Below are 26,093 nucleotides of genomic sequence, written 5' to 3' on the forward strand. Positions count from 1 at the left end.
GACTTCTGACTCAGTTGACTCTGTTGCTGGCTTAGTGGCTGGCACCCCCATCTCTCACCGCCCCCACCCCTACTGCCCACAGCTCCCATTCACTCAAGTTATGACAAAGTTAGATTTCCCACATCGAGTTGCTCTGTAAACGCTGTTTGCAGTAAGTTCTTCAGTACGAAAGTAACTGGTAAATTGATTTTCACCAGCTTGGGTGCAGTTGGCGACACCCTAATGTGGATATTGAGACTAGTGTGATGCCTAGATCAGCAACCTCACCCTGAACTGGGAGCTCGTCAGATATGCAGATGCCTGGGGCCCACCCCAGCCTTCCAGACTCAGAATCTGCATTTTAACAAGACCCTCTGTGATTCCTGAGTCCTCAGAGTTCAGAGAAACCCTTTTTTAAGGTATTTCTCTTAGTCTCCACCAGGCTAAACTGAGTTTCAGCTTTCCAGTTAATATCTGCTGGGCTCAGACAGTAAAGAAGCTGCCTGCAACTCAGGAGACCTGGGTTCAGTCCCTGGGTTGGGAAAATACTCTGGTGAAGGGAATAGCAACCCACTCCAGTCTTCTTGCCTGGAGAATCCCATGAACAGAGGAGCCTGGCGGGCTACAGTCCATGGGGTCACAAAGAGTCAGACATGACTGAGCGACTAACACTTTCATCTTACACTTCCGCCCTTGAATAAAGCACCTCATTTCCTAGACCCTTAGTCCTCATCTGTAAAATGGGGATGCTAATGCTATTTAAGGTGTTAAATTGAATAATAAACTAGAGTTTGTCTTATAAATTACAAATCACAATCAAAACATTCAATTTTATTCTTGGGCTGCACCCTCACCCAACAATTGGGTTGTAAAGCTTTGAGAACAGGAAGAATTTCTGCTCTCCTTTTTTTATCTTCTTTGAACCCTAAGGACAGCATTCTGCTTCAGAACCTCAGATCCCTATCCCCGCCCCCCAAATTTTTAAATTCCAGTTCCTGACACCCATCACTTTGACCTACTCCTCTGAGGTTCATCTCTCCAGAAAATTGTGTTATCTCTCTGGCCATGAAGCCGTTTGTTACCATGGTGATGCATAGATAATTATAACTGATGGGGCTTTCCTGGCCAGCCTTCCCACCAGACAACACAGGAAACATCCTACCCTTCTGTGTGTTACTCTCCCACAGGTGTGCAACAAGACCCTACAAGTTTCTCAAACTTAAATATTCCTTCCACGATCACTATAGACCAACACACACAGACAAGATCAATGTGGAAGGAGAACTATTTGGGGAGGAACTTGGTGGTCTGGGTTCTAGCACAAAGTCTGATACTGATCAGTAATTTGTCTCAAGGCACTGGACTCCTCAGGACCCAGTCCCCGCCTATTGCACAGAGATGAGACAGGCCCCTTCTGTAACAGTCCGAGTTGATTTTAAGTGTCACTTAGCTGAGACTATTTAACAAAGCTTCCCAGCATTAAACATTAACACAGCTCTTTTTATAATGCACAGTTCGTTATCATGCTAATAAATGATTAATTAGAATTCTCTGTCTGGACCAATAATTTGGCAGGGCTTTTATGATTCATAATTTGTGCTGTGTTGTAAGGTTACCTCTCGAAACTGACATTCTAGCATTTATTGTTTTTTATTGCCTCTCTGAGGAGGCTTTGGAAGGAGACACCAGGTGACACATGTTTGAAAAGGGTTTAAAAGTTGGATGCAGCTGGAGTGGACGGTATTTATCCAGTAGGAGCAGTGGGCTGGAACTGCTGTGGACCTCAGTGAGCGTTTGAGCAGAACAGCCAGCAATGGATAACTCAATGGTCTGTTTGGCCAATGCAACAGTTTGCAATGGCACGTCCTGTCTGGTACCAGAAAGCAACTTCAACGCCGTTCTAAGTGCGGTCCTGAGCGCCGTCCTGACCACCCTGTTGGCTCTGGTGATGTTCTCCATGGGGTGCAACGTGGAACTCAAGAAATTCCTCGGGCACATAAAGCGGCCATGGGGCATCTGCATTGGCTTCCTCTGCCAGTTCGGGATCATGCCCCTCACGGGATTCATCCTCTCCGTGGCCTTTGACATCATCCCCATCCAAGCTGTAGTGGTCCTCATCATGGGATGCTGTCCGGGAGGGACTGCCTCCAACATCTTGGCCTATTGGGTGGATGGCGACATGGACCTGAGGTAAGATTTGTAAACCTCCCAGTACCGCATTAACGGCATTGAATTAACCTTCTCAGTAGCCTGTGGCGTCGTGAATGCCCGTTTGGTCTGCTGTGGATATGGGGTCCAGCTGAGACAAGAGACAAAATGCCTTTAACTCGCCTTCCTGCCTGGCTGCTGAGCTCTGTGAATTTATGGGTTCTATTCTGTGTTCCTGTTTTTGAACCTAACTCAGTTAATTGCTGTTTCTCTTTGGGAATAGAGTCCAAGTTTTTCCAAAAAAGAAATTCTTTCCAACCCAGAAGCTACACCTGAAAAACTTTTCCTTGGTATCAGGAAAAACAAAAACAAAAACTTTCTTTGCAGTGATGAGTCCTGAATGCAATCATGAAATCAAACTGTCCAGTAAACATCAGACCCTAGGATGAGACCATGACCAAACACAGCCAGTTTTTTTGGACCAGCTTTCTCTTGGTATAAACTCTAAAATAACATTTTTTTTAATGTACATTTGCTTCACTTCTACTGGCATTAAATAAATTTTAAAAAAAAGACTATAGCAGTTTTTTTAAAAATTAGGCTTAACTTCCTATAAAACAAACAGAGGATGGTTTCTCTGCTTCCCACAAAGTAATCTTAATTGCAATGTTTGTCCATTTCATCCTATGCTAATCTGAACTAGCATTGAGGGGGGAAAAAAACTAATCGGAATAAGGTGAAGCATTACTGGGAGGGGACCAAGAATTTTAAGGCTACAAGTTGAGTATACAAATACATTTTTCCTTCCCTCACCATTCCTCATTTCCCGTGAAAGGTATGCATTTCTGCAAACCAGCTGGGTATCAGGGTAATGTGTGCTTATTAAACCCTGAGCAGTAGGCAACAGGCTCTGTCACCCCCTCAGCAGCAACACTCAGAGAGACACTCACAGTGGAGAAATGTAATCACCGCAAACTGTCAAACTGGATTCCGATTGACCCAGCACCAAGTGGGCACGTGGGAGCCTGCCACCTCAAGCTCTGCTGGTGCCCATTTCTCCAGGAGCTTTAGAAAAATCCCACCAACCGTATATCTTCACGTTACATCTCTCTCACATAAGGAAGTACCATCTCTTCCCTGTAACAGATTTTTTTTTTTTTCCTAATGAAAGTCCTGTGAAGAGCAAAGGATGGCAAGTGCTGTTCAGGTTTAGTTAATCTGTGAACCGCCATATAGCAATAAGGCCTCCTTACATTTCAGCTTAGTGTGACCCGGATGGAGGCACAGGGGTGGGAATCTACAAGCGAGTTGAGGCGGGTGAAGTGAGTTGAAGACAGGACTTTGCCACCAAACAGCTTTTATGTAATATTACGTAATGCAATTTTTCAACAAAATGAAAGAGCCTGTATCTCCATGTAAGGCTACACGTGTGATCATCTGTCTGTAAGACAGAAAGTGTGTTTGGTGCTGAGTTGATCAGCTTTGGGGGTAGATTCCCTTCTGGGGGCTGAAACAGTAAAACCTTATCTAAAGGTTCTCACTCACACTTTCCTGTGGCTTAAAGGAAATTCTATTTCTCTGGAAACAGGAGATCTGTTTTTATGTAATCTTGCTTCCCTTGCATAACAATTCCTGTAAGAAATAAAAATATTAAGAAATAAGAGAGCCAGAAGTAGAGTTTGAAATTGCAGTGGAAAACCCCCAGCTGAATCAGGGTAGATGAATCCTTCAGCAAGTCAGAAGAAGCCCTCTTATAGGACTGCGGTGTTGAAAATTAATTTTCATCCTGGAAAGTGTGCACTCCACTGATCCCCTTGTCTTATGAACAACACTAATACCCGCCCAGTGCAGTCATCATACCTCTCTAGCAATTTCACCTCTCGGGAACTCAAACAAGACCCAGCGAAAGACGTGGCACACCCAAAGTAAGTCCTGCTCGATCTCATAAACATTCTTCACACAGGACCTACTTGCTTGCCCAATTCTCAAGCTTTGCTGTGCTTTTACCCAGCACAGAAACAGGAAGTTGGGGGTGGGGGGCAAGCTATTAGAGGGGCAGGATTGTGTCTCATGGCAGCAAGCTTCCCCCAAATCCTGACCTCAATTTAAGGATTAAAATGCCTCCAAAGAGAAGAAGACAACTCACAAAACATAGCAGCTCTTCTTTTTTGTGACCCCATGGACTGCAGCCCCAAGGCTCCTCTGTCCATGGCATTCTCCAAGCAAGAATACTGGAGTGGGTATCCCCTTCTCCAGAGGATCCCAACCCAGGGATCAAACCCAGGTCTCCTGCATTGCAGGCAGATTCTTTACTGTCTGAGCCACCAGGGAAGCCCTCAGTTCTTTTAGGGACAGTCAGCTCTATGAACCCATCACCCAGAAGACACCACTGCATTTTAGTGGAAGAAGTAATACTGTATCAGGAATAATAATCCTTGAAAAGAGGTTACATTATACCACAATGAAGGCGATGAATTGCATTATGCCTTGCATCTGTTAGAGGAAAAACTGTTGAAATATTTTTCTTTAGAAAATATATTTTAGAAAAGTATACTTCTAAATATATTTTCTAACTTCAGAAAAATAGATTTTCTTTAGAGCAAATTAAGAAAGTGACATCTCAGCTATTGGAAAACAATTTGCCAACATTTTTTATTCTTCCCTTGTGAGCAGTGGATAACTTAAGGCTCATTATCATGTATGTGGATATAGTTCTATCTAACCTTTATATTTCCAGTTCTGTACTCTGGGGACTTAAATTCTAGCAATGGCAGCTGAGATGTGATTGATTATACCAACAGGTACCTGCGCTAGTTGAGCAGATACCACGGAACAGGAGCAAATCAATATCATTTGGCTTTCACTTCCCTGGGTGTGGTTTCAGGGGGAAATCAAATTCTCTCTCCCTCACCCCATCATCTCTTCCAAAACCTGGGAAAGTGAAAGTGAAATCACTCGGTCGTGTCCAACTCTTTGCAATACCATGGACTGCAGCCTACCACGCGTCTCTGTCCATGGGATTTTCCAGGCAAGAATACTGGAGTGGGTTGCCCTTTCCTTCTCCAGGGGATCTTCCCGACCCAGGGATCAAGCCCGGGTCTCCCACATTGTAGGCAGAAGCTTTACTGTCTGAGCCGCCAGCGAAGTCATTGATTTGCAGTCTCTGGTGACTACATAGACACACACACACACACACACACACACACGCATTACAAAATAGAGACCTTGCTAATAGAATCCTTGCCCACTGACGTAGTAGTTCAGCTCCTTCACGCCAGTCTAGAAAGTTGTCGTGGGGATCTGCTCAGGAAACAGCTGTTTTCACCTGCGCTAGCCCTGTCACGGGTGCATTAGGCACAGAATGTCTCGGGGAGAAACAGAGGTGTTTTCAGGTGAATTAGCCAGAGGCCCAGGCTCACGGTTCTGGGAGTGAACACAGAGAGCCCAACCCCCTGTGTCTGCTCTATATGCAAAGTCGCCCTGTGTTTGAATCTCCCTTTCTTTAACACTGGCTTGGGCACACCGCATGGGCTTCCCTGGTGGCTCAGGCCTTAAAGAATCCACCTGCAAAGCAGGAAACTGCCTGAAGTGCAGCAGATGGAATTTTGGTCCCTGGGTGGGGAAGATCCCCTGGAGAAGGAATGGCCGCCCACTCCAGTATTCCTGCCTGGAGAATCCCATGGACAGAGGAGACTGGCGGGCTACAGTCCATGGGGTCCCAAGAGCCAGGCAAGACTTAGCAAGTAAACCACTGCCATGCCACCCAAGGACTTACCCTTCCCGTTTTCTTTTTTCTCACCTCTTGGGGGATTGCTGCCTGCGCACCGGTCCTCCTGCTCGCCCCTAATTCCTTTATTGCTATGCACAGCCAACACTCCCTTCCATCATTTGCTAGGAAAGCAGGAAATTTTCTAGAAAAGTAGGCAAAGTTTCTAGATTTTCCTACCCCCTCCTTCATCCTTCATCCAGGTGCCATTGTATTTTTTATCTTCCAGCTGTGTGTTCACTGTTATTTCAGTTGTTCTAGACTGACCCTCAGGCTTATCACAAATTCAAAGCAGTTCCTCCCATTTCAACCACATGTATGTCCAGCTCTCATTTAAGAATTAATTCAACACTATATGAATTTCACTCTATTTTTCCCCTCAAAAGAACCAAGCTTGCCTCTCTCTGCAGCATTTCTTTTTATTTACTGGCAAACACTTAGTAGACACTGTTAGGAGCCGCTCACAGTATAAGCTCAGTTCAGTTCAGTTCAGTCGCTCAGTCATGTCTGACTCATTGTGACCCCATGGACTGCAGCACACCAGGCCTCCCTGTCCATCACCAACTGCCGGAGTTCACTCCAACTCATATCCACTGAGTCGGTGATGCCATCCAACCAGTGTATTTTAATCCTCAAACTAATCCTCTGATAGGTTAGTATTAATGCTATTACTTTCTGCATTTGATAAATGATGAAATTAAGGCTCCAAACCTTGACAGAGGTAATAGTCAGTGTATGTGAGAGTCCAAATCAGAATCCAGATCTATCCATTTATCCCTGTCCAGACTCCGAGCCTCCGTTCCATGCTGATTCTATGTCATCGCTTCCGCTGTCCAGCCTCACCTATATTCACTTCTTTTGCTGTTTCAAATTTGGTGTTTCATTTCTAATATGATTACAGTCTTTTGCAATTTTTATCACTGACCTCACCAAATTCCTCAACATTCACTGAATTCTCATTTATTGCTTTCTTTCAATTCCAAAAGCAAAACAAGAAGGAAAAAACATTTTCCCTGGTAGTGAATAGGGCTAAGATAGGAATTTAAACCAAGTTTCTTTTTTTTCTTATCTTTTGTTTTCTCTTATTCCAAGGTAAACGCAAACACATGGTATAGTATTTCCACTGCTGACCTCTTTGCTGTTTATTTTTGTTGCTGTTGTTCAGTCACTCAGTCGAGTCTGACTCTTTGCGATCCAATGGACTGCAAAACGCCAGGCTTCCCTGTCCTTCACCACCTCCCAGAGCCTACTCAAACTCATGTCCATTGAGTTGGTGATACCATCCAACCGTCTCGTCCTCTGTCATCCGCTTCCCCTCCTGTCTTCTCCTCCTTGCTCTTTGCAGAACTTCTGATTTTTTATATAAAATGACCTTTTCCTTTTTGTAATTTATCCTCCTACATTGCTCCTTAAAATCACTTATCTGAGTTGGTTTTCATCTCATTTCAAGTAGTTCAACCCTTCCATTCTCGTGCCCTCTGCAGTGATTTACCACTCCCAGTGGCCACTAAATCTAAACCACCCCCTTCTCCAGCTCCTGCCTTGGCCCTCCTCCTGGCCTCTGTGAAACTGCTCTTGCCAAACTCAAAACCAGAATACAACTTCACAAATTGTCTTGGCAATGAGTCAGAATTGAAGCTCTTACAAAGAAATTTGAAAGAAAAATAAGGAGAGAAACAGACTTCCTCTCAAAAGGTGTTCTCATGGTTGAAAACAAAAAGGACTCACCTTTCTCTTCGCTGTGATCTGGGTAATGAACACTGACCCCTTCTCCACCCCGCTCTTGTCATCTTCACTCTGGAAAGCATATTGGATGTGCTGGAATAAAAGTAATTTGATTATGGGGATAACTTTAAATCCATCCTAATTTATTTTTTAAAATAAAAGATAAAAAAGAGAATGACAAAGGAGGAGAGGGGGGAAAAATTGTCTATGAACTCCAGGATTTTACTTATAAGTAGGATCAAGCACAGTTTATGACAAATTAACTTCTTATTCTGGCATAGAACTCTGCCTTTAGCATCCTCTCGTGTATCTAAGTTAAGGTAACCTGTCACCATAATAGACTGAACCTCTTGGAAATACTTTACGTATATCCTCAGCATTGGTTACTGTTACACTATTTTAGCTCTATTAAGACAAATTTTTTTTTCTAAATCCTTTAAACATATTTTAAATGAGTTCATTCTGTTGTTTGTTTGTTTTTAAAAAAAAAAAAAAAAGATTATCAGGCAAGTTAAGCCCCCTGATAAACATTGCCCTATTCTTTATTTTACAAAAACTGGGGTTTTTGAGGGGGCCGGGGGGAGGGGGGAGCTGGTGGTATAAGTAATTTAGTATTTTCCTTGAAGTCCATGTATAATCCCTTTAAGAAATTACTACTCTGATAGTCTCAGTGCTACAACAATTAGAGGGCTTTTCAGAAAAATGTCTCTGTACTGAAACACAGCACACACACACACACATACACACATACCCAGTGGCCAGACAGGGTTAGGGCTAACTGGCTTTTATGAGCTCCTTGAATCATGCTAAGCGCTGGACACACTGGGTCCCTCAGCCTGTGAGGTGGTAACGATTATGATCTTCATTTCACAGAGAAGGAAACTGGCCAAGAGAAGCCACGTAAGCTAAGAATCACATAGGTGGCCAGCTGGGCAGGGTCGGGCCCAGACGTCTAAGGGCCCCATTTCCTGGGAAGAGTCTATGCACCCACCACCACCACCACCACGCCCCGAGTACCTTGCAGAGACTGGAAGACCCCCCTAACCCGAAAGCCCTCCATCCACGCAGTGGTGCTGAAAAAGCATCATACCATACCCTCCACCTCCAGAGCCAATGTCCTCCTACTCAGCCAGGTCCACTCATTCACACGCAGATGCTCTTGGGAGGAGACTCCCAGACCTTGGTTCTCTTTGAAGTTTTTTATATATAATTTTACTTATTTATTCTGTATTTTTGGCTGCCCGGGTCTCTGCAGCCTTGTGCAGGCCTTTCTCTATTGCGGCGAGCGGGGGTTACTCTTGGTTACAGTAGTCGGGCTTCTTGTTGCGGGGGCCTCTCTCTTTGCAGAGCTCAGGCTATAGGTGCTTGGGCCTCAGTCGCTGTGCTCCACGGGCTCAGTAGCTGTGGCTCCTGGGCTTAGTTGCCCCGTGGCATACGGGATCTTCCCGGACCAGGGAATGAACACATTTCCCCCGTGCTGGCAGACGAATTCTTATCCATTGCACCACCAGGGAAGTCCCAGACCCTGGTTCTGCTGAACTCCATTTGCTAAATCTCTTAGCAGAAGTAGAAACGAGGTCCACCCTGCCTGCTCTCCTGGTCTCTTTGGTTTTTTAAGTCAGTTTCCTCTCCTTTTCTCAAGCTTTGGCGGGGGGGGGGGGGGGTGGGGGGGGTCAAGGAATAATTTGACTGCTTTAAGGAAAGACACCGAGACTTCGTCCCTCGAATGTGGGAGGACTATTCGTTCTCCTTCAGGGGCTGTGGAGACCCATCTCATCTCAAGCTGCAGACACACCAAAGCCCATGAAGTCTTGGCAGGTGTAAATATGTTTGCTGTTCTGTGATTGGAGGTTCTCAGGGCAGCATGTCCAAGCACCTTGTACCTCGTTTAACAATGAGTTTAAGTTGTCACAAAGTATCTTCTCTGATGCTTGAGAAGCAATGGAAAGTGTCAGTTGCTCTATCGTGTCTGACTCTGTGAACCCCATGGACCGTAGCCCGCCAGGTTCGTCTGTCCATGGGATTCTCCAGGCAAGAATACTGGAGTGGGTTGCCATTTCCTTCTCCAGGGGATCTTCCCGACCCAGGAATTGAACCTGAGTCTCCCGCATTGCAGGCAGATCCTTTAAAGTCTGAACCACCAAGGGAGGCCCGAGAAGCAATGGGGAGGGAGACAGAATAGAAAGGGACTCAGTACAGATCTCACCATCTTGTCCCTGGTGTGGCTTGCACAGGACATGTATATTTCCATCCATCAGACCAGATGGTATGGTTTGGAGAGAGTCTTTGGCAGGACTTTCTGAGCATGGGTTGAGAAAGGAAACCACCTCTCCCCTGGAAAGCCCAGGTGACCGTGTCAACTGGCCCATTTCCTTCCAGCGTCAGCATGACCACCTGCTCCACGCTGCTCGCTCTGGGGATGATGCCGCTGTGCCTGTTAATCTACACCAAAATGTGGGTCGACGCGGGGATGATCGTGATTCCCTATGATAACATAGGTAAGTCACTTGGCAGGCCAGACCCTGAGCCTGGCCAGGCTCCCCTCTGCTTGCCCCTGGCTAGCTTCAGGCCAGGCTCAGCCTCAGCTAGACCTCACCTCTTACACCCTCTATAGTCTGTGCATGCTTGCTCTTTGGAAGAAAAGTTAGGACAAACCTAGGAAGTGTATTAAAAGGCAGAGGCATCACTTTGCCAAAAAAGTTCCATATAGTCAAAGATACGGTTTTTCCAGTAATCATGTATGGATGTGAGAGTTGGACCCATAAAGAAAGCTGAGCGCTGAAGAATTGATGCTTTTGAACTGTGGTGTTGGAGAAGATTATTGAGAGTCCCTTGGACTGCAAGGAGATCCAATCAGTCCATCCTAAAGGAGATCAGTCCTGAATATTCACTGGAAGGACTGATGCTGAAGGTGAAGCTCCAGTACTCTGGCCACCTGATGTGAAGAACTGACTCATTTGAAAAGACCCTGATGCTGGGAAAGATTGAAGGCAGGGGGGAAAGGGGGTGACAGAGGATGAGATGGTTGGATGGCATCACTGACTCAGTGGACATGAGTTTGAGCAAACTCCTTGAGATACTGAAGGACAGGGAAGACTGGTGTGCTGCAGTCCGTGGGGTCTGCAAAGAACCAGACATGACTTAGTGACTGAACAACAGCAAAGGACGTTAGGACAAGTCTCGCCTGCGTTTGAATGAGGATTAGCAGAATCTGAATTCCAAACTTTGAGCCCATGGGAGAATCAGATTTTTCCTTCACTGAAATCACCAGGGAGAGGGGCTGAAGGGAGGGACCCCTGGGCACAGCCGTCTGGACCTAAGGAGACTGGAGCCTGGTGCTCAGGAGGCTCTGTCCTTCACATAACCCAGAGCACAACTAATCCAGGGGGAATGAGTTTGCTCCCCAAATACTCAAATTAAAGAAATCCGGAAAAACATTCCACTAATGATTTCAAAAGAGGGCACCCAGGAAGCAAGAGCCATGAGAAGCCTTCAGGTAAAACACGCTGTTTATAACTGTCCCCTAGGGACCATGTCTTAATTCAGAAGATGAACCACCGACCCAGCTTGTATATCCCATCCCAGGAGTCCAGTGTGCGAGCTGTAACTCTGTGTCCACCCGTCTCAGCTCCCAGATGGTCACCTCGACACCCAAAGGGCTTTTTCCTATTTCTAGGGGAACAAATAATGGTGGGAGATTAGGTCCCTGGTGGAACGCAGGGTGAAGGGCAGGACAGGATAGTTCCTGGTCTACAAAAAGCAGGTATCGGCCAGAACCAGGACCATTGCAGCTGAGATGTGGGTGAGTTCGTACATCAGGACCCATCGCTGGTATGCTAAGAGTCTCTTCTCTGCTGCCCTTGGAGACATGCGTCTCCCTAGTGGGCTGCCACAAAGAGGTGTGGAGGTCCCATGGAAGGGCGCACGTGAGCAAAGACTGAATGGTGCCTCAGAAAGATTCTTGGTTGTAAAAAGGATTCCTGTTGGCATGGGAAGCTGTCCTGGGTGGCTTCCATGTCTAAGAAAGATTGGTTCTGTGATTAAAAAAAAAAAAACCATGATTCAGGTGTACACAACTGAATCAGAACAAACTTTGGCACACCCCCTGGGGACAATCTGTATTGTAGTATCTTCAGATGGTCTCTACTTTCTCTCTATTCCTACCTCAGCCATTAGACAACCCCTTCCCCATCCCTCCCCAAAAAACGGTTCTTTTTGGCACACATGTTCAGTACGGGATTTCCCCTCCGGTGGTCCTTCTACTAACCCCAGGGAACTCCTTCCTGCCAGGTGTCATCCAAGCAGGCCTTAGCTGACCCTGCACAACCACCTGCCTGGGCCTCATGCTGCTCAGCCCCCAGTCTGCTGCCTGGGAAGGTTGCAATTTGTGTGAGTGGTATACACTTCTCACAGAACCTGTCTGCTGAATGAGAATTTTTAATTCTAAATCACTTGTTGTTTAAGAAAAAAATTAAGTCTTAAAGTATCCTCCTCTTAATATTCATTCCCTTCTGGGAAATGCCCCATGGCAATACTGGGAAATTCTAACTACAGTGTGAATGGTTGATAGCAAGGAAAAGAAAGTGAGAAAGAGTCATTAGTACCCCAAAGGAGAAAGACGTCATCATGCAAGACATGAAGGGCAAAAAAGAAAAGAAAATAGAAGTGAAGAGAAACAGAGAGGAAAAGATTTTAAAAATCTTCTATGAGAGCCTGCCAAACAAAGATATTAACTCCGCTTATTCGCCATTTTGTCTGGGCCTGTTTTCCAACCTAATCTTCTTGCTATCCTTTAGTGTGGAAAACACACAACCTGATTAATTAGCAAGACGTTATCACGACTTTTTCAACGAGGCAATTTAGGCTCAGGGCATATGTTTAATTTGTCCAAGATGATGGGGAAGCTGGGAGTAGACCTCCCGTCTGCTCTCACCCTGCTCCGTGGGCAGGGCCATTGTGCCCAGCTCCCATACGGTGCTTCCGATGTTCTGATAACTCAGCAAACACGCCCTGAGTCCCTTCAGAGGATGAGAGCTAGGTAGAGACCAAGGCCACTTGCGCAGCCGGTAACACCGCAAACACTGCAGCAAGCTGCTGTTTCTCCTCCTCCCTCAAAGCATTTGAAGAAGTCTAGGACCAGGAACCGTGCATCCACTTCACCATCAGATTCTCACATCAGCACCATGAGACAGAATGCCACCCATTCCACAGATGGGGAAACCAAGGCTCAGGGCCTTAAAGGACTCACAGTTCTCACAGCTTGTAAATAAGGTCCCACTCTGGGTCTGTCTGGCTCCAGGTTCCACCACGTGACTCTGTTCCCCATTCTCTTTCCTTCTCTTTTTTTCTTTCTCCCTTCTTCCCTCCGGTACCTGCCATGTAAACTTGATTAAAGACCCAGTTACGGTTCAAATGGCACAACTGTAAGCAGATGCTTTCACATCGAAATAGACGGGTATTTGCCACAGAGAGCTCAGGCACACGGAGGATAAGGTACATAGGATCCAGCCTGCTGGGGAGTAAAGGATGGCAACAACCCACCTTTCCAGGCAGGAGTCCTACACTCTGAAGGAGACGAAGGGCAAAGTGTGTCTTTTCCAGCCAACTCTGAGTCAACTTTCAAACTTTATGCGGTCCCGTACGGATCAAGAGAGGAAATGCAATTCTGCCATCGACTTGAGCAGCTGGTCCTGCTTGCGTGTGTATCCTGTAGCCTCAGGCTGCCCCCAAAAGATAAAGACTCAGCAAGGAGGGGCCGAACATGGAGCTGGGCTGCCTTTGCACAGACCCAACATGTGACAAATATATCACCAAAGCCCAATCACACTCACATTCCAATCGCAGTATCGGTCCCCAGTTGGAAGACGCTACAGGACGGTTGACGTGCATCAGCATGGTTTTCCTTTAAGGCGGACAAACATCCCTTTAGGGAACAGTCTGGAGACCCAGAGGAAGACTGTTCCTCCCAAGAGCGGGATGCAAGGGCCCCCAAAGGGGATTTTTCTAGGAGCTCTTACCAGTATGTCCATACTGGTGACCCTTTTTCATTTCCTTTATTCCACCATTTTCTCCTTCTTCTTTCATTCCTATTTTTCTTTTTTCTTTTCCTGCTCTTGGTAGGCTTAGCTATTACTTAATCCCATTGTGTAATTTCTGGGAAAAAGTCATTGCAGACCCTTATACTACCAGGAGGGCCAGAAGGCTGCAAAGACAGTATGTTTTTATCACTATTATATTCGTTTTAAATTGACATTTACAGCCCTGGAATCTAGAATCCATTTCCCAGTCCTAGTTCAATCTACTCCAGTACCAAGCAACACCCACTCTCAGAATTGCATTATTCAACTCCACTTTCTCCTGGTGCTTTAAAAGGATATCTGAAAAAGAAACAGCCTGTGAGAAGTTACAAGTTGTATGGTGGTATATTATATAAAAGCAGCCATTGGACAAATGAGTGTTAAGTAATAAGGAGAAACAAACCACATGTCACAAGAACAGCAGTAAATTTAACATGGAGAAATTGAAGTATGACTCTTTTATCTGGCTGGGTGAGCACGTTCCTGCAAAGAAGTTTAATTACTTGAGAGGTCGCCAAACATATTATCTCATGGAAAATTTAAAGCATGCTTTTTCAACCTATTGTCTCACCTCTCTGCTGCAGGTTTGAATCACCCTAGTCAATCTTAACTCAAAGTCATTAGCCACAGAATGCCTGCAGAATCCTGAACTTTTTTCTTTTATTTCTGCTACTGTGAAGTAACAGACAGATGTTAACTATCATCCTTGTACACCTCAAGAATACACACACACACACACACACACACACACACACACACACACACTTTGAAAAGTCATTTTTCATAGGATATAAAACTCCAAAGCCAAATAAGCCGACAACTTGAAACTGTCGATGCTGACAAGCTGAAACTAAAAGATATCAATTGATAGTATAAGGAAGTCCAAAAAAAATAAATCTAGGATTTAAGAAAAGGATTTATATCATCAATACAATCGATTTTTCCACCAGAAATATTGAATTATTTACTGGAGTAGGTGAAGAAGTAGAGTTTGGGGGAGGTTGTTTGTTTTTCAGTCATGTAGTGTATTCAAGAAAGGAGTCTGGTCTATATCCTAACCCTTTTGGAGGCCGCTCATTCTTGTTTGCATCTTGCCTGTGCTGTGCGCTGTCAGTCACGCCGCTCTCCGTCACCTTCAGGTATATCTCTGGTGGCTCTTGTTGTTCCCGTCTCCGTGGGAATGTATGTTAACCACAAGTGGCCCCGTAAAGCCAAGATCATCCTTAAGGTAAGCGTCCCATGTCACTCGTGGCACAGGCATCACACTCAGTGCCCCAACGTGTGCGCTGCAATGACGCGTCTCTCCATCGGCTGAACTGGTGTTCTCACTGGATCAGAAGCCCCTTCTAAGGGGCCTTTGTTTGTAGACATGCAGCCCACTCCTCTGGAATGCCCTTCCCTGTCCACATGGCAAGTTTCTATCCACCCTTTGGGATTCCCAGTTCACCCGTTCAAATGTCACCTCTTGGCTTTTTTCTACTCTGTACACCCACAGCACTTTATTTTACTTCTGCTATGTGGGTTTGTTGGAGAAGGCGATGGCACCCCATTCCAGTACTCTTGCCTGGAAAATCCCACGGATTCAGGAGCCTGGTGGGCTGCAGTCCATGGGGTCGCCAAGAGCCGGACATGACTGAGTGACTTCCCTTTCACTTTTCACTTTCATGCATTGGAGAAGGAAATGGCAACCCACTCCAGTGTTCTTGCCTGGAGACTCCCAGGGACGGGGGAGCCTGGTGGGCTGCTATCTATGGGGTCACACAGAGTCGGACACGACTGAAATGACTTAGCAGCAGCAGCAGCAGCAGCATGTGGGTTTGTATTATAAAATATATCTAGACAGCTGTCTTAGAAAATAGGTCATGTCTTTCCCTCCCCTGTATCTGTATGGCCAATCCAGTGCCTGGCAATTGATAGATTTTATATTTATATACATATATATGTGTGTGTGTATGTGGGTATGTGTATATATATAGATATAAAAATATATTAAATAAATAATGTGTGTATATTACACACATATATAGATAGAAAATTATATATATATATATATATACAAATGATGATATATATAATGAGTAACCATTCATTCCCTCTTACCAACTATATTCTAACCAGATGAGATGGACATAGATGATACAGATATATAGACATGGCCGTATGTATGGCTGAGATCCTTCTCTGTTCGCCTGAAACTATCACAACACTGTTAATTGGCCATACCCCAATACAAAATAAAAAGTTCAAAAGGAAAAAAAAATGATGTATATATACGGACAGATTCCACTTCCCAGTGGGTAAAATAAGCCATTTAGTGTTCTTTTTTTCCTCTCACAAATATATATATATATATATAATCTCCATTTTTTTCTTTTTCTAATGTGAAAAGGAGAAAGCAATAACACTGGTTTGGCTCGCCCATGCCTTTTTAACTTTCATAGAGTTTCATCTCCATTTTCTCATTACCAAGACAATCATAAAAGGTGACTAGGGCAGGATTTCATCTTCAATCCTAGATGAAAAAGCTGTGACTCAGAGAGGTTTCATGACTGACCTAAGGAAGGCAGGCAGAGGGAGGTGAATTTGGAAGCCAGGTCTTCTGATTCTTCCTAGAGTGGGTTCTCCCCCCCGTAACAAGGATGATTTGCAAGTAGAACTTCTTCAGGCTAACTGAGATTAACAGCAGGTCCTATAAATCTTCCTATAACTGGAAGCGTGGAGCAAGCACCAGCATTTCCCATGGGTCTACCACGACCATCGGGCAAGAGACACACACAGGAGTCACTGTTCTCATTTTCCCAGAAGGACAGAGAGCCTTAGGCTTCTTCTCCCAAAAGAGTACTTGAGTTTGCTTTGACTCACGATTGTTGCTACTGTTGTGTCTTTCTTCCAGATTGGATCCATCACAGGCGCCCTGCTCATAGTGCTCATAGCCGTGGTTGGAGGCGTGCTCTACCAGAGCGCCTGGATCATAGAGCCCAAACTCTGGATCATAGGAACCATATTTCCCATAGCTGGCTACTCCTTAGGGTTTGTTCTGGCCAGAATCGCCGGTCAGTCCTGGCACAGGTACGGCGTTTTTAGTAAGCCAGACTAGGAATTTTCTTCTGTAATAGCCGCTGTATTCTTCTGCTCCGTGTGGGTGTGTGCACACGCGCTCAGCCGTGTCCACCTCTTTGCAACCTCATGGACTGTAGCCCGCCAGGCTCCTCTCTCCCTGAAATTTCTCAGGCAAGAATACTGGAGTGGGTTGCCTCTTCCTACTCCAAGAGATCTTCCTGATCCAGGGATCAAACCTGCATCTCCTGCATCAGCAGGCAGATTCTTTACCACTGAGCCCCCTGGGAAGCCCAGCTCATTTGCTAGGGCTGCTCAAACAAAGCACCAAAACCTGAGAGGCTGCAACAGCAGAAATTTGTCTCCCAGCTCTAGAGGATAGATGTCCAGAATCTGGGCACCAGCAGGACTGGTCTTTTATGAGGAATGAAGGGGAGTCTGTTCGGGTCCCTCCCCTTGACTGATGGATGCGTCTTCCTGCTTCTCCTCACATTGCCTTCTTTCTAAGGATGTCTCTATGTTCATATTCCCCCTTTTTATAAGGACACTGGTCGTATTGAACTAGGGTACATCCAGATCATCTGTCTTCACTATTAATAATTGTATCTTTAGTGACCTTATCTCCAAATAGTGTCAAAATCTGAGGTCCTCAGGGTTAGGACCTTAAGCATATGCATCTAGGAAAATACAGTTCAACCTAGAACAGCTGCAAATACAAGGCAAATTCAAAATTTCTCGCCTATCATAACAGTCACCCTATTTCTGAATACATCACTCTGAGTAGATGCATTCATTCCTAAATTATGCACATTCCCCAGAAAGACAACACTGACTGCCTCTTGTTCAAATCCTCCTGGACCCCTCCCCATACAGTGCCTGTTGAGCTCTTCTGCAGTCACATACTCTTATTCTCCAAACAAAATGACTCAGCAGAAGCATCCACATCGGCCTTGTGACCTACAAGGCTCCTCTAGATGAACTCATGACCCACACAGGTTTTAGCACGTGTGGGCCTGCTACAAGGAAGGATATTTCATCTCCAACCAGCACATCGGAATGTAGTTTTATTTTATAATGTTTCTTTATATAAAATTTATTCAGTATTATGTTGAATAAGCATATATTACTTATAAATGAATATTATCCAATATATTAAATATAACATAAGTATACATATGTGCACTATAGAAATTGATGACAAGATGTTGTCTACTGCTCAGAAGTAAAATAAGCTAACTGCTGTTCCTTGTTCCGCTGGACCAGAAATATTATAAACCTCAATTTTTTTTTATTATAAACCTCAATGTTTTTAATATTATAAACCTCAAATTTTTTTTAAAGAGGAGAAAACAGTAACAGCAGCTTTTGTTTACACAAGACTTTTTAACGTTTATTTTTTAATTTGATTTTATTTTTATTTGGAGGATAATTACTTTACAATTAGTGATGGTTTGTGCCATCCATCACCATGAATCAGCCACAGGCTGATGTCCCCTCCCTCTTATACACCCCCCACCTCCCTCCCTATCTCACCCCTCTAGGTTGTCATAGAGGCTTCATAGAGGCTTATATCCATTTTCTCATTATTACAGCAATCATTAGGGTGACTAGAGTAAGATTTCATCATGTATATGTAGAGAAAAGATAAAATATCTATATTATCTAATTATATATTAATAAGTTACATGTTTGTCTAATATAAATAAAACTACATGAATAAATACATTAAAAGAGATATATTTATACATACATATATATGTACTTGTTCTCATATTTGCTTTTTTTTCTGGAGTAATTTTGTTTTAGAATAATTTAGTGTGTGTTAGCTTCCAGTGTACAGCGAAGTGATTGTTATACATATGTGCATGTTATTTTTCGAATTCTTTCCCATTATAGGTTGTTAGAAGATACTGAGGGTTTCCCAGGTGGCTCTGTGGGTAAAGAATCCACCTGCAATGCAGGAGACGCAGGAGACATAGGTTCAGTCCCTGGGTCTGGGAGATCCCCCGGATGAGGGCAAGGCAACCCACTCCAGTATTCTTGCCTGGAAAATCCCATGGACAGACGAGCCTGATGGGCTACAGGCTATGGGGTCGCAGAGTCGGACACGACTGAAGCGGCTGAGCAGACATGCACGCGCAAGATATTGACTATAGTTCCCTGCGTAGCGGGTCCCCTTGTTGATTATCTCCTTTATATCTAGTGGCGTGTATCTGCTAATCCCAAACTCCTGGTTTACCCCTCCCCGCCCTCCGCCATCCCCTTTGGTAACCGTAAGTTTTCTACGCTCATATCTGCTTCTAATGTTACAAAATAACAAAGCAGCAACACCCAGAACAAACTGGTGGAAACTCTGGTTCTCTGGACCTCTCCTTCAGGTGCCGAACCGTCGCTTTGGAAACAGGGATGCAGAACACACAGCTGTGCTCCACCATCGTGCAGCTCTCCTTCACCCCCGAGGAGCTCAACCTCATATTCACCTTCCCCCTCATCTACAGCATCTTCCAGATCATCGCGGCAGCGCTGTTCCTGGCAGGTGAGGAGCACTCACACTCACGCTCCACGGGGATGGCTTCTCTGAGGAATCCTGCAGTTGCCAGGACGGCAGTTTTTAATTCCCTGTTCCTGGCAGTGAAATAAGTGGGTGGTAAACATTACCCATATTATGATGACTTGATATTAAGCATATCAAGATGATGTACTGAGAAAAATGATTCCCTGGAGTAGGAAATGACAACCCATTCCAGTGTTCTGGCCTGAGAAATTTCATGGACTGGAGGGTTACAGTCCACCCGGTCACAAAGGTCAGATACAGTGAGTGACTGAGCATGCACACACACGCACTCACACACACACATATAGCTTATTTATCAGAAAATTGGTGTAACAACAGACATTTATGAGGCTAAGTTATATTGGAAGACATATACATGTGCACATATTATTTTTATATGTATATATTTATTTATATATTTTTTAGTAGCCATACAATTGAAACCGTTGAAGCACACTCATTCTTTATTTCAAGTACGAGGAATAGCAAGTCTGATTTTCTTTTTTTAATTCTAACGTAGCATATAGCTTTGATAAATCCATTAGCCCCTGTCACTTGCCAGCCTTCACCCGCCTGAAACTTTTCTCAGCATTTTCTAATGACTGGTGATATTTGACCTTTGTTTTCAAACTCTGGTTTTGTTTATTTTTAATAAAGAAACTTCATCTTTAAGCTTCATGGCACTTTAACAGGGACAGCATAGTGAAGGCGGATGAAAAATTAACATGACCCTTAAGTGATCCAATGACCAGAGGTACAGTTTTGCTTTTTCACTTAGCTCCAATAGGTATTCAACTGGCCCATGGGAGCTAATCGTTCCCCGCGCTGCAGTCTTAAATGTCATTCTCGAAGCACAGTTTTCCTTCCTAGAATAGGACCCTCTGGATCCATTAGAAACGTTCCACTGAGTTATCACCAATCCAGGACAGAGGGCTCCGTGGCCTAATTACCTTGTTTTCTCTTTGTTGGCGATGCACCCAATTTGGTGCACTGTGGGATTTTTCCAAATAACTACTAGCAGCATCTACCAGACAAACCAGAGAAAGTAGACTGGTGATAGGACAGTCACATAGATTTACTAGTTAGATAACTAATTCAACAGGGATTAAGAGATAAGCTGAAGAAATAATGGAAAAGTGGGTAATAGCATTGGTCTTATATTTTGCCACAGTTTTAGCAGCAAGAATATAAACAAGGAGGCGCTTCTCCTAAGGACATGCAGTGCTGAGAAACATATTTTGGTGAAAAGATTATAAGTCGAAATGTTTTTTGGACCAATGAAAGGAAAGAGGGACAGGAAGAGGGAAGGAAAAAAGGAAGGAGGAAATAGTTTGGTTAAATAAAATCAGTGCTAAGGTGAGGATTCCTGGCTCAAAACAGTTCATAATAAAAGTAGAATATTTTAATTAACCACAAGTTCAATTCAATAGAGTCAATAGCTCAGTGGCTTCGAAACTTATAGATTAGAAGTATGGGGACCAACCATGGAGATATTGATTTTAACATATAAAGACCTTGGAAGCAGGCAGTTGTCTTTCTCAGCTGCATGTCATCACAAGAGTTGGTGTTTACTGATCTCTTGGTCATCTCCCAAGGTTGTACTACACACTCAAGCATTTTATCTCACAATTGCCCTATGAGATAGATAGCACTATTATATCAATTTTAAGTGTGAGGTACTGGAATCTGAGGGTGCCAATAGATAATACCGTCTCTTCCCCTATTGACTTTAGAACCAAATGAGAAGTAGAAGGGAAAAAAATCAGATACTTAGAAAACAAAATAGCACGTTTATTGTATTCAGTCGATAAAGCTTAATTAGAAAATACAGCTGGCAACAATGACCAGATTGGGCTTGTTAATACCACCCCTTTTCATTGCTTCCCACGGGTGCATTTAGCACACAGATACATCAACCACAGGCTAGTCTGTCCAGGTGCGAGCTGATCTCAAAAATATGCGGACAAATGGCTGCGATGAGAAACTAGCAGCTTCATGGAAGAAAGGAAGGCTGATCACCCATCAGCCAAGGCCCCACTATCATGGGAAGAAGTGAGTGAAGGCTGGGAGAGACAGTTATTCCAGCTCAACTCCTCCAACACAGACCAGCAGACAAGGTCTTGACAATGCACCTTAGCTTATCTGTTGACGACCTGTGGAGATGGTTGGCACAGAAGACGTGCTTGCTGTGGTTGTTACTGGTTAGTACCAGCAACCTAACTGATGCCTGCCCAAATCAGGTGAGCACACAGCCCCTAGTTGTGTGCTAGAGCCTTCTGAAGTGCAATCGCCCCTCTTACCATGAGTGATCCATGGAACTCAGAGTGGGGGTCATGCTCACTAGTTGCCTCCCGCCCACAGAAAATGCCAACTGTTTTTAGAGTCACCAATTATAACTCCTGTCCAACATAAGCTGGCAGCTGATTACTATGAAATTTGCTTCACCTGATGTGTATTGTCTTCTAGCGTACGTGGTACACAAGAAATATTTTAGGAAAAACAGTGTGGAATTTCCGGAGAGCAGAGAAAACGAACAAGTACCTCAGTCATCGCTCCAATAGGTCAATCAAGGATTTCAACCAGACAAAAAGCAAACACCAGTGGACCAAAAAGCACCCTAAAGAATATGCTTCAGCTCTAACAATACTTAATTATTTGTTTGGATGGGATATTTGGAAGAAAAAAAGTTACAGTGAAAATTTAAATTTGAATTGAATTCGCGTATTGGTTTTTGTACCAAGTGACTGGTGATCCAAATATGTAATGTAACAAATATTTGTACACATGTATGTGATTATATATATATATATATATATACACACACATATGTATACACTGGTTTTGAATATGGCCCCAAAATATCCTTGAACATCAGACTAAACCCAACATAGGACATACTGGAATTTAATAACTGAATTAGAATCCAGCCCATAACTCGATAGGGATTTTGTACCTGTGTCACTCGGCCTTGGGAGTCCAATGATGCTCACTTGATTTTTTGTAGGAAAAACAGAATTCTTCAAATTCAATGGCTTGCATTTGGCAGAGCTCTTTGAGCCCTGGAGACTTGCCCGTATGACTCTGGTTGCTATGACAGCTAGCTGGTTCATAGGAAGCCCCCACTGTAGACATTCTAGAGCAGAGAGGGGGCAGTAGGCACAGAAAGCAGGAGATGCATTGGAAGAAGCAAGACTGCTCTGGTGGGTGCGCTCCATTCAGTGGGAGATCATGGCAAATACAAGGAAAAGCAAAAAAAAAAAAAAAAACCCAGAAACTTGCTTGAAATGTGAGACCAGAGTCAATGAGATACACAGGAGTAAGTAGCAGTAAGAATGAAGCCCGGGCAGGGGGGAAATGAGTAAGGTATCACACAGTGTTTGAGGAAGAGGAGGACAAACCCAGGGCCCAGAAGTGGGAAGGGCATCGCCAGCTGAGTCCCTGGGCTGCTGTAAACAGGTCTAACAAGAGGAAGTGAAGAGGATTTGGACAATGGCAGCGAGGTTTCAAGGCAAATGTGTAACAGCTGGCCGACAGTCGGGTCTCCATCACCAGGCTAATTTAATCTCCTTTCCTTCACTCTGCAGCGATTCATTGTCAATTCAGTTCAGAGCGAGCTAGTTCCATTTTCTATTGGGTTGACCAAACAAATTCATTTGGGTTTTTCCATAAGACGGTACAGAGAAAACCCAAACAGGATTTTTGGCCAACCCAATGTTCGGCCATTTTTCACTGCCTCATCCATTCCCTTTCGGACATGTTGGTTTCCAAGGGCCTTTTGCTTTTGGTTGGTGTGAGTTCAGGTCAAGCTGGTGCCTCAGCATTACAGGATCATGAATTATAGGATCAGCTGTTAGCTCTTCCAGTATCAATGGGGAGGGACTCTGCTTTTATGCGTCCCATTTATGCCTTGTTATACTAGGTTCACACAATTGAATGAGTCCTCTGTATGCTTCCATCATTAGGCAAACATATTAAAAGGAACTAGGGATTTATTTAAAGGCTAGTAGGGGAGAGGTTTTATCAATCTTCCTATTAGGGAGGGTCAAAGACTATTGTTCCAAATGGTGCAAAAGGAAGATTTTTCAGTCTGTCAAGTTCTTCCTACACTTGTCTCATCAAATGGGAAGCAGGCAGGTGCATTAAAGACACACCATGAATTCATATCATAATTTCAAGATGCCCAAAGTCAACAGCCTGGATGCCAGCAGCTGCAGCAAGCAGATTTTTTCCTCCCTGTTCATCAAGATATGTAAGTCAAACAGAATTTGGCTCTCTTATACAACGTATTATCTTGTGAGTTGCAGTTTTTTTTTTTTCTAATGTGCTAGAGGGAAGAAAAATAGCTGAGCTTTCTCAAATGAAAGCTCTCTATTTTTAAATGAGTTTGAAAGCCTGATTAAATTATGTATTTTATTGCCTCTGTGGGTATCCTATTAAATGAATATTTTATTTTAAAGGCTTGAATAAATGAAAATAATTTTTGTAATGACTGGGCTGGTCTATTTGGATCTTTGCAACCACTGTCTTCAGTGTTCAGTTCCAGAGTCATTAGAGAGGTGAGATTTTTCAAATGTTCAATTGTTTCTCGAAAAGTGCCTGAAAGAAACTCTTAATTAAATACTCTAATAATTAGTTCTCCCACTGATACAGATTGAGGTGGTCCCCAAGAAAATCATACTGGAGGAATATTAACCAAAGATTCTTAAAAACAGGGTGGCAATGCTTGATCCTAAATAATAGTAAAAGTCCGGTGGCTCAGTGTCCAAGAATCCACCTACCAGCGCAGGAGTGCCGGAGACACAGGTCCCATCCCTGGGTCAGGCAGATCCCCTGGAGGAGGAAATGGCAACTCACTCCAGTGTTCATGCTTGAAAAATCCCATGGACAGAGGAGCTGGCAAGCTACAGTCCATGGGGTCACAAAGAGTCAGACACAACTAACCACACACATAAAGAAGACGACCACCACCACCACTTTCTATGAAACATGTACAGAGAGAGAGACAGAGAGATGCAGAGGTATGGAGAGAGACAGAGATACCTCATTTATGGTCACGGTGCATTAAAATCTCTCTTGTCAACAAGACTTGAAGAAATGCAGGTTATGACCTTCACTTGGCCACTCACAGACACCACTGTGCTCTCCACTGGGAAACTCTCACTCTCTTCCAGAAGGGAACAATTTACCTTTCCGGGAATATCTGGCATCCCATTGCCTCTTAAACTTTTACTTCTCAAGAACCACATTAGCTTAGAACAAAGGTCTTCAGGCTGTGGTATGGATGTTCCCAGTACATGAAATTGTCCCAAGAGTATGCAGGCATGGATGGGGAAACAGGTCCAATTTCTTCAGCCTGCACGCATACACTTTCCCAAAGCTCCCCTGCTTAAATACCCCAAAGCTTGAGATGCCCTGGGTTCTCCCTTCTCACCCTCCCCTGGCAAGATCCTCTCCCTTGAAAAAGGAAAGCCTTACTCTCACCAGCCCTCACCTTTCTATAGCGCATCAGTCCAGGATAAAAGACTTCTGAACACCAATTAAAGGAACAATTCAGAATATTAGTGTCTAAGAAAGGCTTCTCATCTTTCTCAATCATATGCCTATTTATTTAAGATTTTAGAAATGGAGTGTTCTGACCTGTGTTGGGATATTTTGAATCTAGAAATACTGTACAATGGAATAGGAATGAAGATAATTTTCTGTTAATGGCCAGCATTTCCATCCTCAACTATTTACACACACAAAAAAAATAAATATGCAGCATGCTTGGGGCTGGTGCGTGGGGATGACCCAGAGAGATGCTGTGGGGAGGGAGGTGGGAGGGGGGTTCATGTTTGGGAACGCATGTAAGAATTAAAGATTTTAAAATTTAAAAAATTTAAAAAATTAATAAAAAAATAATAATAAAATAAATAAATAAATCATCACTGTGAGAGCAATCAAGGGAACATTGGTTAGAAACACTGAGAGAAGACACTTTTTTTTTTCATCCAAGGATGAAAAATTCTGGCAAATATCCAAAGTTTATCTATCCTAAAGTCGGAATACTGATGTGAAGGGATTGGTACAGGAATCCACGTTAATGTGTCTGTTAGAACTGAAAGATGGAATTTGATATTTTTTTCTGGCAAAAAGTGTCAGTTAGCTGATTGGCTGGACAGTTAAGAAACATGAAGGGCATTTTCCATAAAGCAGATGAGCAAAATCTGCAGCACCAATGTTTTCTAAAATATATTTTAAAACATGTCATAATATAAAATTATCCTCCAGTTAAAAACAAATAATAAAACCTTGGAAGAAAAAATAAAGCTTATTATAAAAACAAAATAATTAGACTATATAAAGACTCTTGGGCATCCCAGGTGGCACAAGTGGTAAAGAATCCCCCTGCCAATGCAGGAGACACAAGAGAGGTAGGTTCAATCCCTGGGTCAGGAAGATACCCTGAAGAGGATATGGCAACTCACTCCAGTATCCTTTGCTGGAAAATCCCATGGACAGAAGAACCTGGAAGGACCACGGGGTTGCAAAAAGTCACACATGACTGAGCGACTGAGTACACACACATATAAAGACTCTTACAAACCAATAAGAAGGAAAGCGACAAAAATGAGCAAAAATTTTGAACAGACTTTTTAGCAAAGAAAGGCAATAAAGCCAATAAGCACATGACAATCGCAAACAATGAATGGAAAGATGCTCGACACCGTGAAGAGTTAAGATAACTTCAAATCAAAACCACGAGGTATCACTGCATCCCAATAAAATAGCTAAAAGGAAAAAAAAT

General features: G+C 43.8%; 1 protein-coding gene across 1 annotated transcript; it reads left to right on the forward strand.

The window, feature by feature from the left end:
* SLC10A2 (solute carrier family 10 member 2) lies at positions 1,646 to 22,699 on the forward strand. Its single transcript, XM_005687740.3, has 6 exons — positions 1,646 to 2,169; positions 9,998 to 10,116; positions 14,835 to 14,923; positions 16,589 to 16,764; positions 19,131 to 19,288; positions 21,773 to 22,699. The coding sequence occupies exons 1-6, from the start codon at positions 1,793 to 1,795 to the stop codon at positions 21,865 to 21,867; spliced, it is 1,014 nt and encodes a 337-aa protein (XP_005687797.2). The 5' UTR covers positions 1,646 to 1,792; the 3' UTR covers positions 21,868 to 22,699.

Source organism: Capra hircus, chromosome 12 (genome assembly GCF_001704415.2).
Source record: "Capra hircus breed San Clemente chromosome 12, ASM170441v1, whole genome shotgun sequence".
Classification (NCBI taxonomy): Eukaryota; Metazoa; Chordata; class Mammalia; order Artiodactyla; family Bovidae; genus Capra; species Capra hircus.

Excerpts from the sequence above, each read along its gene's own strand:
- SLC10A2 (XM_005687740.3), top strand. The coding sequence starts at position 1,793 with ATGGATAACTCAATGGTCTGTTTGGCCAATGCAACAGTTTGCAATGGC. Across the intron at positions 14,924-16,588 it reads AAGCCAAGATCATCCTTAAG|ATTGGATCCATCACAGGCGC; the intron begins GTAAGCGTCCCA and ends TCTTTCTTCCAG. Across the intron at positions 16,765-19,130 it reads GCCGGTCAGTCCTGGCACAG|GTGCCGAACCGTCGCTTTGG; the intron begins GTACGGCGTTTT and ends CCTCTCCTTCAG.